General features: G+C 43.6%; 1 protein-coding gene across 1 annotated transcript in view; it reads right to left on the bottom strand.

Moving 5' to 3' along the window:
* Nucleotides 1–15000, bottom strand: part of LOC125293338 (plexin-B1-like) — a 51166-nt gene that overhangs the window by 9344 nt on the left and 26822 nt on the right. The window contains 20 exon segments of the mRNA XM_048241206.1: nucleotides 244–390; nucleotides 974–1040; nucleotides 1480–1658; nucleotides 2058–2269; nucleotides 2674–2774; nucleotides 2898–3046; nucleotides 3378–3554; nucleotides 3735–3980; nucleotides 4289–4505; nucleotides 4931–5107; nucleotides 5538–5674; nucleotides 5881–5986; nucleotides 6294–6445; nucleotides 6794–6867; nucleotides 6870–6959; nucleotides 7694–7787; nucleotides 8111–8233; nucleotides 9075–9209; nucleotides 13041–13730; nucleotides 14213–14321. Coding sequence (XP_048097163.1) covers nucleotides 244–390; nucleotides 974–1040; nucleotides 1480–1658; nucleotides 2058–2269; nucleotides 2674–2774; nucleotides 2898–3046; nucleotides 3378–3554; nucleotides 3735–3980; nucleotides 4289–4505; nucleotides 4931–5107; nucleotides 5538–5674; nucleotides 5881–5986; nucleotides 6294–6445; nucleotides 6794–6867; nucleotides 6870–6959; nucleotides 7694–7787; nucleotides 8111–8233; nucleotides 9075–9209; nucleotides 13041–13730; nucleotides 14213–14321 — 3382 coding nt within the window.

Here is a 15000-nt window from a genome sequence, read left to right as displayed (position 1 = left end):
ATGTTGAAAATAGTGTATTCTAAGTGCAGCGATTGCACTGGGATCTTTAGCCGCTCCTTCTAGCATGCTGTTTGTCTGTGAAGCGCTTTGAGATGCACTCTGTGCATGAACAGATACAAATAAATATTTACTTAATTATATAAAGTAAATAATCAACAAGTGATTTAAAATATTAAGATTAAAAAGTGTGTGTGTGTGTATGTGTGTGTGTGTGTGTGTGTGTGTGTGTGTGTGTTCTCTCACCAGTGTGCGGTACTCCACATCCTCGCGGAGCAGCCGGTTGTCATTGAGTGTGTATTTGGCCTTGCCTGTCACAGCGTCCACAGGGCCCTTATCCACCTGGTGTTTTATGGCTCTGAACATCATGTACAGAGGCTCCCCCGCTGAGTCCTGACACACACACACACACACACACACACACACACACACACACACACACACAGACACACATAAACACACAACACATACACACACAGACATACACATACACACACACACACATACACACACGCAGACACACAAACACACCCACACACATAATCACACAGACATAAACATACACACACACACACAGACATACACACACGCACCCACACACACACACACACACACACACACACACACACACACACACACACACACACAACACAAAACACACACACACACACACACACAGAACACACATGAGCAGCCACTTCTAAGACCACAGAGCTAACTCTCAGAGAGCCCAAAGCAGCTCCACAGCACAAGCCTGAGCTTAGATCTGTTTTCAAAGAGGCCTGCCATGCAGCATTCAGCTATGTATAGCAGGAATAGGATAACAAGAAAACTTAAATAACTCTCCAAAAACATGTACGCATACATTATGCTTACACTGCAAACCACCAAAAACTGCTTATTTTACAGAAAGTGCCACAACAAATGAAAAGGAGTAGGCGGCACGACAGCAAAGTGCAGCTCTGCAGCAGCTCACCCTGAGGAATGAGTAGAGGCAGATCGACATCCAGTTTGTCAGCAGTTTCTCCACCACTGACTCGGTCCTGTGAAAAGGGGGAACAGGAGAATGTGTTGGTGGTGGCAGCCGAAGCCTTCACTCTGCTCACCGGCTGTGATGACCTACAGCTATGGCTCCCTTAGCTCACCAATTAGATTTGGGTGAACAAATCACCCAAAATGATCTCTTTATACCGTAGAACCACCCAAAATGATCTCTTTATACCGTAGAACCACCAAAAATGATCTCTTCATACCGTAGAACCACCGTAGAACCACCCAAAATGATCTCTTTATACTGTAGAACTGTAATGGTCTGAACGAGTGATTACAAAAGCTCCTCAAGTATTCTGTGCAAAAATGCTAGCAAACCTATCCACTGAATATGAATAAGTTAACATATGAATATATGAATGTTGAATAATTACGTAGTTGAACTCAAATCAGAATGAGCGCATGGTGACGGGACACTGCGTTGCCTCTCACCTCCTGAGCATGAGTTTGGGGTTCTTAGCGGTGTACTGCTCCACCAGGTCGCTGAGCAGGGTCTTCAGGATGTCGGTGAAGTACTCCAGCTTGCCGTGGAGAGCCACGGTCAGCAGGGAGGCCACGTAGGCCCGGTCCCGCGGGGAGAACGTCCGCTGGCCCTCGAGGGTGTGGATGAACTGAGGACAATATAGTGTTTCCCACAGAATTGAATTTGTGGGGGGTAGGTTTGCAGAATTAACTTGAATTCAACCGTTTTTTGGGCCGCCACAAATAAGTCAATATATGGGAAGCACTGCAATATTGGCATCATGCATGTTTTGGAACACAGATCAGCGGAAACAGTGAAACTCTGTCTGTCTCTATTTGATCTTAAGAGAAGTGGTACTGTCCAAATCAAATGAGTAAATAAATACGTGTGAGTGTCACAAATTGAGAACAAGAGCTGGCATACTGTAGTAGAGGTTAAGCAGTTTTGTGTGTCAAATCAAAGGTAATGGTAGCACCAGTCCAAAGTGGTCAGTGATTGCAAACAGGAGACTCAGTAACGCTAGCCATGGTGACCAAGCTGGTGATACCTTGGTGAGGAACAGTTTGCTGTTGAGCAGGTTGGAGAGCTGCACCAGGCCCTGCTTCACTGTGGCCCGGCGACATTCCTGGACGTCCAGATCTCGCCTGAGCGGTGACTCCTTATGGCCAGGGAAGAAGATCCTCTCAGCGTACGTACGATAGTCCAGGATTGGGGTCCCAGATCCCACCAGATCAATGTCCATCATCTCTGTCATCAGGTCTGCACACAAAGGTGCATAGAGCACAGTTTGATTATTCATACAAACATTAATCAAATTCTATTAACAAAGACTGGAGAATGAACTACTAAAACACCACAGTTCATTTCCAGATTCCATTCAGCCACTTGTTCAGAATATCTTTCTAAATACTTCACATAGATGGCCACAACTCTGAGTGCCGTTGCCAAAGTAAGTAAACATTCAGCACAGTCATGCCATACTAGCCAAGCAGTAAACATCCAAAGAGTTGAGCATCCCTGCCTGCCAATTATTTTAAGTATGCTATATGCACTAAACCAAAAGGGTTGGACATTTTTGTAAATAACCATTATCGTTGTTATACTCTTTATGTGAGTTGGCAAGTCTGAGCATTAGGAGATTTGATATTGTAGGGGCTGCCCACCGGTGAATTCCTTCTTGCAGCGGTCTCTCACACTGGTCTCCAAGTTCTCCAGTTGAATCTGGACTTTCTTATAGTCCCTCAGAGCCTGTTTGCTCTTCCTCCTGAGTCACAACACAGACACATGGCTCAAATAAATAGCAATACAAATAGTGTCCAGACAACCATCATGAGGCAAAAATGTGCTTGACTATTTCAACACTCTGGGCATGCAGCAATATTCGTACCTGTATATTAAGACGATGATCAACACAATGAGGGCCACAATGGAAGCCCCTACCCCGACTCCCACCTGGGCCTCCAGAGGAAAGGTGGACTGACTCTGGGTGTCGTACTGCACTCGGCCCAAAGAGAAGTTCAGGTTCCCCATTCTGACCTGGGAACAGTAGAGATGTCCAGAGGACCAGTGTTTAAGAGCAAAGCACAGATATGAGCAAGACCGAATAGGGATGGGAAAACTTGTGTACACAAATGGGCTCAAATTTGCCATTTTGAAACATACATAATTAACAATGTAGGAACTATAGGAACAGCAAGATTAGTTTCACATTCAGTTCATGGAAAGCCTAGATTGCATTCTAAACTGTTTTCAAAAAATGTCAGAGCAGCCATCTGTTATACTAAGCAGCCCAAGCCTTGGAGCTACAACAATAGCACTGTGTGTAGCGTATTATAAGCTTACACCAAGCCTGGAGATTATGACTCACTGTGAATTCTGGGAGCACATCTGCACCCTCACGGCTCTTCAATGCCTCCACTGAGGGCTGCTGGGAAGGTGGTTCACAGTACAGGTGGTTACGGGTCAGAGTTTTGACGGCACAAACACCCTCTCCAATGACAGCCACCACCTCCTCTTTGAAAATGGCCAAGTCTAAGTTTTCACCCTGCAAATGGATCAAAAGTCAGTCACAGAAAGACAGTCAAACAGACCAGCGGTTGATTGTCATCATACTAAATATTAAAAAAAGTGTCACACACACATGCTGTTGAAGGGAACATTTTACAGATCTACATGACATAACACTCTACATGACGTAAGAAGAATGTAAAAATGAGCCTTGGACCTCGACCGAGATGATGCTGCCAGGCTTGTGGCGATAGGGCTTGCTGGGGTCGTGTTGGTTGAGCGGTCGGAGGACGGGATTCTGCTCGTAGCTGAAGGCATCCCCTCCGCTGACAGCCCCGAAGCTGAAGAGGACATTGTCCAGCAGGAAGTCCACCTTCACCTGGGCATGGAGCGCCTCCGCCCCCACAGCTGGCGTCCCACACAGGATCAGAGAAGAGCTGTTCACCGCACAGCGCTCTTCAAACTAACATTAAAGGAACACAGAGTTAGACGTGTAGGACTCCAGGAGAAACTAAATGAGTCTGACGCTACATTAGTAAAGACATCAGGTTAAAAGCTGGAGGAATTCAAGTGTATTGATTAAATGTTGACAGGGCATCTTCTGGAACATGTTTCAGACCAGGTCATTTATTCACATTTCAAAAAGTGAGAGCACACAATGAATTATTTTGATTCTCCTACTGCCCAGGCCTGGGGAAAAAAACTCTCACAGTGCAGTCCAAACTGACATTTAGAAGAGAGAATATAACACGTAGGAAACATCATGTCCACCTGTTTCACTGTGCAGAGTACTCCCTCCGGACAGCCAGGCTCCGGAACAATCCGGCGTAACCTTTTGAGCGACCTACTTTCCCTTTCTTCACTCTTCCTCCTCTTCCTTTTCTTTTTCTTCTGTGCGTGAGGCGTGAGTGGCGTGAGCGTCACGCGGATCCGTGGCTTCTGAACTACGTCCAGGTTGTGTCCAGACACTCGAATCGTCCGCCCACCACTGGAGAACAGACAGGATAGAGCATTGGTTCCCAAAGACTGGGTCGCGACCCACCGGTGGGTCACAGGAGATTTTTATTTGGGTCGCCAGGATGAGGAAAACCTGAGGTTGTGTGTTTGTACAAAACTGAGCGAGAGTTTTTACAGCTTTGAAAATATTTAACATTGTTTCATGTGAAATTGAGATTGCAGAATTGTGGGGTGGCATAGAAAAGTTTGAGAACCTGTGACCTAAAACAATATTGGTGGTTGCATGTTAGATCTGAAGTGAAATGGGTCGTGATGGTCTGTCATTTTTAAAAAGTGGGTCCCCAGAAAAAAAGTTTGGGAAATACTGGGATAGAGGGACTTTAGTCCCGTGTCAGCTTTTACAGCTAAATATGGAAAGACAGCAGATGAGAAACAGACGAAAGATGACAGACCCACCTGAGGAAGCTTCTGGATGGAGCCGCCTGTGTGACATTAGGATCAGGGCAGTAATGAAAGGGAACGGCCTGCAGATGGCGCTCTGCCCTATTGAAGCGAACCACCACACTGTACTCCCCAGTCCTGTTGCTGCTGCCGGTCACACACTCGATGTGACCATCCTGCACCTCAGAGGAACTGCCGAGAAAGGGAAGAAGGGTATGACAGAGTGACACAATACAATAATATGATGGCTTAGTATGGTGAGCCAATAGGCTTTGTTGTGCTGATTAAACATTTAAACAGAGGAACTCACAACATGATTTGCTATGTTGTTAAATGTGATGATCATGTAGTCTGTTCATATTTATAAATCATCGTACAAGATAAATGATTTACTTGACTGAGACTAAAATTGAGTATTCATGTTTTTATTAAAGGGATAAGCTTCTGCTGAGACTAAAATTTAGAATTCATGTTTTTATTAAAGGGATAAGCTTCTGCTGAGACTAAAATGTAGTGTTCATGTTTTTATTAAAGGGATACTGTATGCTTCTGCTGAGACTAAAATGTAGTATTCATGTTTTTATTAAAGGGATATGCTTCTGCTTGACAATGTGAATCTTACATGGCACAGGGCACTCCTCCGATGAGAACGGCGATGTCCCGCAGGTTGCCCGTGCGTAGGCTCTGGCCAGTGATGGTGAGCAGCGTGCCTCCGGCCAGCGGGCCCCTCTGAGGGAACACGTCCGTCAGCGTCGGATCCTGAGATGACATCACAGACATGTGGACAACATGACTGACCGTACCAAATAATGTGGTTAGTGAACAGGAAAGCCATAAATAATTCTGGCTCATATTTCATGACACATCATGAACACGTTCCTCTGAGACCTTTCAGCTCAGTTTGTGTGAGCTAATCGACCCACCCTAATACAGCACAGAGATAACACAGGTACAGCAATAGAGACCTGGAAGTGGAACCTCTGTTTTGAGAGGCCGACTCCTCCGTCCTTGACCTCCACTGAGGCCTGGCCACTTCGTTCCCCTCCACTGGCTGTTGTCTTGCACACAATCCTGCACAACAAAGGACACCATGAAGCATCCGCCTCCACTAATGAGTGTTGCCTTCAGTGGCCCGTGACGCTTTGTTCAAAAACCCTGACCTAAAACTTCACCAAGAGCAGCCCCTGAATACCCTATACAACCACAAAAATAATAGGATGATTGTATAACATATGTCAAATAACATCTGTCATATTATTTCAAATCACTTACATTAAAGAGCAAACCTTTTGTCTACAAAGAACTTGCTTTTTTATCATGATCAATCATCTTTCTGAATTTATCATATATAAAATGTCCAGGAGTGCTTGTGTGTTACCTCGATGAGACCTCGTAGCTACTTGGGATGACATTGCAGGGAACCCCAGCCAGGGTGACAGAGTGCTGGATGTCCTCAGCTCTCTGTCCAAGGTTAGAGCCAGAGATGGTGACAGTGGTGCCACCCTCTATGGGGCCAGAGAGAGGCTCAATCTGAAACAAGTGAATTAAAGCTTTTAAAAACACAACACAGCCAAACTGATCTCCACACTAAAACCCAATCTTATGGTATTACTAGATGCGATTTCTTCATCTATATCATGTCATTTTGCTTTGAAAACTTTAACACCTTTGTACTTCCATATATATCCACCCTTTTTACTGCATATAATTACCACAACCACATCAATGCATCTGCAAATCAATTATCCATGACTATGACGCATTTGATTTGGGGATTTGAGAGTGCCTGCTGTTTGAAACTGACTGGATAATAATCTGAAAACTCTTGGATCAACCACTTCCACATTCTTGGCACGGCACAGCAAGCCAAAAGCTCACCAGGTGGATGACAGGTGCTGGGCATGTCTGCTGCACCTCGTCCGCACAGGAGTCACCGAAGAGGCAGCTGGAGAGCGCTCGCCACACCACACACAGCCGTACTTCTGATCCGCCGTGTGGCAGCGGCTGCAGTCCGAGCGGCCCACCGAGCAGTTATACAGAGTCACTGCAAGGGTCAAAAACAAGGTGAAAACAGGGTCAGTCTGCACGGCGCGCTGTATAACACAGTTGTTTTCTACATGCACTATTGCCTTCATTTGTCAGAACAGTAAAGTCATTTGTCAGAGGAAAATCAATATGGACAATTAATGTCAGGGGTGTTTTGCCTCAGGAGCTGTTCATGAATGTTGTATGGGGCAGATGGAGTGGAATCATAGGCTACATGTGTTGACACAGTGCACCAGCAAGGTGTAAGGCAGGCTTTATATTGTATTGTTCACCTGTACTAGATGCATGAGTGAGAAGCCACTCCTCACACAACCCTACTATTGCCCAAATACTCTAAAGCTCTGCTGTGTTTATTCTTTCATGTTTCAACATGCTTAGCTAGCTCTGACGAGTCAACAACAGTAATCAAGTTGTTCCTCTGTTGAATTTTACATTGCCTGAACATCACAAAAGATTTAACATGTAATATATGGAGCATGTGTCTTGTGCTGGAAATTAAGATTCTTAACTGTTTATCATGGCAAAGATTTATAGAGCCATGGCAACCAAAACAAGGATTTACACAGTTCATTAAATCAAAGTTTGTAGACACAAAGCCAGGTAGAAAATCCTGCATACGACGCAATCATATGAAGCCTGTCATCTGAGGCCTGTCATGTGTCTGACGTCCACACTCTAATGCTTTTTAACGATTGACTGCATGTCAGTGCCTGACCACTGATTTGATCTCACCGTGCAGGTCCTGGACAGTGTCCATATGGAAGGCGTTCCTCCTCCTCACAGAGACCAGAGCGCTGTACTCCTCCACAACAGCCGAGTAGGAATACTAGAGCACAACACAACACAACACAACACAACCGACCTTCACAATGTGCCGAGTAGGAATACTAGAGCACAACACAACACAACACAACACAACACAACCGACCTTCACAATGTGCCGACCATCACAGACATGCACATTAAGTGATTTGATATCACTGGGATGAAAATATACTCTATACAAATGTCCTTTTTTCCTCTTTTTTTACCCAGATTTATACAAATTATATTATTATAAACGCCCAGAAAAGTAAACATACTAACACATTTAAACACATGACGTCAATTTTACATGATGGAAATGAGAGGAAATATAGAATGCAGAACCTTGTGCAGTTGGCAGGTGATGAAGAATAAGGAGGACTGTGCCTCATCCGCTTCGACGAAGGCGTCCACCACAACAGCCTGTCCCTCTACGGTCAGCACACACTCATAGTCCAACTCGTCATCCTGACAGAGGATGGAATGGATTGCAAACCAATGAAAATACTTAGAATGAACTGCTGCCATGCTAAAATGTACACAGACAGACTTGTAGTGAGGCACATAATATGGTCTAATACAGTGTTTCTTAACTGGTGGGTCGGGACCCAAAAGTGGGTCACAGAACTGTTCTGGGTGTGTTTAAAAAAAATTGAAATTGCTCATTTAAAATGCTGCCTTATCAGATCTAATATTGGACCTTTATTTGAATAGACTTTATTTGCATGTCGGTCATTGCCATGGACATGGATAGACAATGTTTATGTGACAGGTCATGTTAGATATCACTTTAGCAGTAAACACAAGTAGGCTACGACCTTGAATGTTTGAAGTAGGATATGGATTCACTTAAATTGAGGACAAAATGGGACAAACCCCAGTGTGTGGTGTGCAGTGAATTGCTGGCACATGAGAGCATGAAACCATCAAAACTAACATGCCACATGGAAATCAAGCACCCCTTTCAAAGACAAACCTGTCGAGTAGCCTACTTTGAAAGGTGACATTAAGAGTTGAAGACTTCACAAATGTAATGCCAAACATCAGCATGTTCCAACAAGTAGGCCTACAAGCACTTCACGTGTCTTAGCATGTAGCTCACCACATATGGGTCGCGAAGTGATGATCATGAGAAATTGTGATGATCATGGGAAATTTGGGAAATTGTCAAAGCCAGACCAGTTAAGAACCACTGGTCTAATACTCCAAAAACATTCTAATTCTAGAACTGCTTCATCCACAGAAGAGTTAAATGAATGATAGGCTACTCTACTTCAATAGCTTAATCCCGTGGTAGAGGGGATGCTACCTTGTACAGATGCAGGTTGCGTCCTGTGAGGGTAATCTTCCTGTCCATGTTGACCGGCAGAAGAGAGGAGCCTTGAATGCTCTCCACACAGGGACAGGCATAAGAGCCTCCACTCACAAACGAGCCCTCATCCCCCTGTGTGGAACACACACACACACACGCACGCACGCACACATGCACACACACACACACACACACACACACACAAAAAAAAAGAGTGTCACAAAATGTCACCATGAGTTAAAAAAAACTTTAGCTAACTCAAATCTCCACAATGATCAGTGATACACACAGAACCGCTGCGCTCTAACTCTCAGAAGTAAATCAGAAGTAAACATTCAGTCCTTTTAAAGAAACACCCATCACATGGCTGGAGGATTGTGCAGCCAAGGGACAGATGCTACAGTACAGAACACTATGCAGTGAAACACACAAATGACCAAAATGACACAAACACAACAAATGGTGCATGCAGGCTTTTTGAAAGATTATGGGCAATGCCTGTTGATGTTGAAGTAGCTGTAGCAACATGTTTACCAGAAGAATACACAACATGCACCAAGACAACAATGCAAAACTTAAACAGAAATACAATGGAATGATTGGCAAAACTAGATGTACCGCATAGCGGTACAAAATATGACCGCCAAGCTCAGTCCTGTACATCCGTTCACGAAAAATAAATCACACTTCAATTTGTCTCCATATTTTACTCCATCCCCCACTCTTGAAACTTTTGTGTATGCTTGTTTGGCATGCCTGAGTGTGTGTGTGCGGCTGCACAGAAAGTACCCTACTGGTGCTGAAAAGGTGAATAGATTGTAGAATAGCCAAAGAAGATGTAGAATTGTTATAAAACCTTTAAAATCTCTAAACAATCACAAGTAGGGCAGTTCATCACAGTTCATCCATTGCAACTGGATTGATGAAAGGTCACTTACACCTGTAGGCTACATTGTATTTGGGAAAAGCAAAAGGTATCAGCATAATGTTATTTATTTATTTATTTTTATGTATTTATAAACAAAAACATCTCTGTCAGTTCCATGCCGTTTTCAACAGCTATCAAAACAAAGGTCATTTTGGATGGATGGATTTTTTTGTGAATGTTTCTTCTTCTACATAAGATTTTAGTCATCTTTAGTTCATGTAATACTTTATTGTCAATGCACAAATTAAGTAACAGTAGTCTGAAACGTTATTGTTAATGCACAAATTAAGTAACAGTAGCCTAGTCTGAAACGAAGTGCTGTTTTACATCTAACCAGTGGTGCAAATAACTGACATGTCCAAATGGGCCTTGATGAAATGCGTCGCTAGACTGTTCATACACATTTTAACGGGCCAACGTTGAAGAGCTTTTGTCCGTTATTGTTAGTGCAAATATAGGCTGATTCATGTTCCCTTGCATTGTTTAACTGAGGTCCATGGCTAGTCTGGCTTTCATCAGACCAAGCTCAATCTTTTAAGAAATCAAAAAATAAATAGCGGGCAGATCAGGCTGGGTTCACCCAGCCTAGTCCATAGGCACCCGATATTGTTTAATTTTCCGATTGAGATATACACGCTCTGGCTATTCTAAATGCAAAATGCATCAGGGAGTTATGACAAAGCGGTAACTAACAAACTAGATCCTAATAGAAAGTTGTTAGCTTCCCTAAGCTACAGGTAGGATTATAAGGTAGGCCTATTGACAACATAAATTGTCAATAGGCTATGCTGGCGACACAAATAAAATCTCCTTTGAAACCAATGGCTTCGCCTTACAGTATCAAAGCGGACTTAAACTGTCATATCGCGGGCGAAAAGTTGTAATAACATTCACGCAGCTCCATGAGTCAATGAAAGCGCCAAATGAAGTAGCCACTTCTAAATGGGACCTACTACACAGTAGCTTAAGGTGTTTTGCTAAAACAGCCATAATGAAATGAAGGTGTCATTGTTTGGATACTTCACACACGCGTGCTTTTAATTTCACAGACTACAACTACCAAGCTGTAATCAAAGCACATCGATTCCCCTCTCACACCCTGCACGCACTTAAAACAAAATAAACAGGCGTCTCAGTCTCACGCATGTATAGGCAAAACTGCATCAGACCCGATTAACGTTGGTAAATCTTCCATTGCACAGAATGATTTTGTAGCACGTGCAATAAATGACAGTCGAAAAGATACAAACAGTGCTGCTATACATTTGTTTGGTATAACCGCATTTTATAGTTTTCTACAAATGCAATAAATCAAATGCCTCCATCACTCAACCAACGCTTAACTTGGTAACATTACCTAGGTCCTTATTGATATTACAAGATTAACGCATTACCTGCAGTAAAACCAAGCATGTCCGATAAACATCCTCAGATTTATTTGGCTTCAAGAAGAAATGGGAATTACACTTCATGTGAACATCGTCCTATCCTTATTAGATGTTCGCTCGTGTAAATTACAGTCCTTGTATGAAGCGTCCATTGTTTTTCCAACCCCTTTTAACTTCCAACAAAATTACGTCTCACTGCAACGATGCGCCATCTAGTGGACAAACGACTACTTTCGCCAATACTGAAAATGCAGCCATGATGATGATGATGAATATTTATTTTTGGCTTTCTTTTTAATCCTACTGATTTTCATTTTTACCGGGGGGGCAAATCACAAATGAGTGATTATGAGCCAGGTTTATGTGGGCCCTTGAGACCAACATACCATAAAAAGATTCACAGAGAACTGTGTCTGCCCTACCCTCCTTTCGGGGTCCAGTCCAGCGGGGGCTGCAGATGAAAAACGAAAATGACGGTTCCATGCTATCCATATGGGGTACATGCTCACCAAGTTTGTGTACCCCGGTCTTTCAGTGTCCGGGAATCCTTGTTGGTGTCACGTCACTAAATGTACACATAAATTATTTTATTGTAAGGCCCCCCATGAACGAAAGTACACAAAACTTGGCATGCATTCAGAGGGTGTCATAATGATCCTACACTTTTAATTTTGTGCAGTTTTGACCTTGTCAGCCAGAGATATTGAGATGAAAACACCTAATTTTATGCTTTTTAATTTTTAACTAGGTGGCGCTATACATGAAATAAGTGGTAATGGGATGGGTTGACATGCCCCTTAAGACCAACATACAAAAAAAAGGTGGACCTCCTAGGCCCTACGGTTCTCGAGATATTCACAGAAAACTGTCTCCGGCCACCTACAGGCCAGTTGGTGTATAGTAACATAAATTAATTTATTGTGTGGCCCCCATGAACGGAATTCCACAAAACTTGGCGTGCATACAGAGGGTGTCATAATGATCCTACACTTCCAATTTTGTGCAGTTTTGACTATGTTAGGTCACAGATACCTTCAATTACACCACCTCATTTTTACTTTTTTGTGTTTAACTAGGTGGCGCTATACATGAAATGAGTGGTTATGGAATGCGTTGACATGGCCCCTTGAGATCAACATACAAAAAATACTGGTCCTCCTAAACCTTACGGTTCTCGAGATATTCACAGAAAACTGTGTCTGCCCTACCCTCCTTTCGGGGGTGCAGTCCAGCGTGGGGCTACAGATCAAAACGAAAAACGATGGTTCCATGCTATCCATATGGGGTTACATGCCCACCAAGTTTTGTCTACCCCGGTCTTTCAGTGTCCCGGGAATCATTGACGGAAATTTGGACATGAAAAAAAAAAAAAAAAAAAAAAAAAAAAAAAAAAAAAAAAAAAAAAAAAAAATATGATGACCCGCTGGCCTATATGACAGCGGCCAAGGTCATAATAAGGATTCATGCTTATTGCTTATCTAACTTTATGACAGACGTTTCACTCCTTTTTAAAGATCAACTTCAGTTATCAGCAGTGGAGAAGCTCTGAATGCCCAGACTGACTGTATTCATTGTGGTTACACGACCAGAATGACTATTTATAAGTCTTCACTTCAGCCCACAGTCTCCATGGATGCACTGACTCACCGGTAGATAGAAATCAGCTGAGTCAGACTGGTAGTCCATGTCTGGGCTCTGAGAGAAGTCGGGTGGGCTGCTCTCCCCCTCCCCATCCCCAGAGGGCACTGTGGCAGATGACACATACAACTCCGCCCCAGCCTCCTCATCAGACTCAACGAGCGGGGGAGTGGTGCGAGCAGCCTCTGGGACAGGGGATGGAGGGATCATGTCTTCATCGAGTGGAAGCTCCACTACACTTGTCACAGGGGTGGTTCCAGCGTCCAGAACAGATTCCTCTAGCGATGAATCGGTTGTTTCCTTCTCTTCTCCAACGTCTTGCAGAGAATCATTTTGAGAACCTTGAGTCCACAGAACTTCCTCCACCCGAGTGCTGTTGTTGCTGAGGCTTTGGTCAGCGGCAGCGTGCCCGCTCTCTGTCGTGTGTGTCCCTGCCAGAGGAGTGGTGGCGGTGGGCGCGCTGGCCACAGTGGTGGCCTGGTTCAGCGTGGGTGGCAGAAGGGCCGTGGTGGCAGCAGTGGGAGGTGGCGTTGTGGGAACCAGCGTGGGCTCTGGGGTGGTGGACGGAGAAGCAATGTTTGAAGCTCCTGATGCAGTCGCTGAGTGAACTCCTGTGGTCGGATTTGTCGGACTTTGTGTGGTTGAGGCTAATCTATTGACAGCTTTTGTAGTTGTGGGGCCAGATGTTGGGAGTTTGAACTTGTTGACACAGGGGAGAGATGAGGAGGTGATGGACACGAGACATGAACAAAACAGAAAAAAAATATAAATACAAAATATGGAAAAACAAACAGTGTAATATACATAAATATGGACAAACACAACACAATAATATATTTAGTCTGGAGACATGGACCAGACAAAACACTGGGGCAGCAGCACAAAACAAACAAACAATCATATCAGTGAAGTGCTTGATTTCCACCACATTACTAGTTGAGCATGCAACACATATACCATATTTTCCAGACTATAAGTCACACTTTTTTTCATAGTTTGGCTGGTCCTGCAACTCAGGTGCAACATATATATATATATTTATATATAGTTTTTTTTCCTCTTCATGACACATTTTTTGACTGGTGCGACTTATACTCTGGTGCGACTTATAGTCCGGAAAATACGGTAGGTATAACCAAATAACTCAGATTTTCAGATTTGTTTGGCAGAGTAAAACTTACATGCTCATTGTAAATGATGACCCCCTCGCTGCAGGTTAGTTTGTGTGTACACAAGTGCTGGTGAATGCACCAGTTACAGCTCCAGCGACTGCTTACACAGCCTGTGCATCTATAGGGACAGGACATACACATTTGAATTATATGCATCACTCATAAAATGTCATAAAAGAAGAATGTATAACATGTCATGGCTTTCAAATCAGTCAGATATTCTTGGAGTTAATCAATGATAACATTTGTATACTAAGTTCATCCTGCATAGACTAAATTAAGGCAGAAAGCAAGCAGAGTGTGAGTTCATGTGTGTATTTGTGTTTGGGAGGGGAGGTTGTGGGTTTAGAGAAGAATTCAAAATCAGACATTCTCTGCAGTGCTTTCATCTAAATGTATACTATTTTAACATGGCAATGTAAAATTGCCTAGAAATTAGAAGCACAACATCGCCATAGACAGTGGGTACATCTACACCAAATATAAAGTAAAATAAGTAACAGTTAGCATACTGGTACATGTAAATCATTAACTAGTGCAAGCAATAACTTTTCAGCAGTTTAGGCTGGAGATCTTGTTAACAGATTGCCTTCCAGTTTGCAGGGCAGGAATGTGTGGGGCCTCTTCCCATCCCCCCCACCTTCATCAGCAGCGACATCTGTCACAGCGTCTTTACTTCAGCACTGTTGCCAGCCAGGGTGACAGCTGTCCTGGCTGGCATCTTTCTCTCTCATGGCCTCCCCTTCATTCCATGGAACCACAGTTCAGCAGGGTTGATTACACGCCAAATGGTTCAC

This window comes from Alosa alosa, chromosome 4 (assembly GCF_017589495.1).
Source record: "Alosa alosa isolate M-15738 ecotype Scorff River chromosome 4, AALO_Geno_1.1, whole genome shotgun sequence".
NCBI classification, from domain to species: domain Eukaryota; kingdom Metazoa; phylum Chordata; class Actinopteri; order Clupeiformes; family Clupeidae; genus Alosa; species Alosa alosa.
Note: the sequence above shows the minus strand (reverse complement) of the source record. Positions and strands in the feature narration are given on the sequence as shown.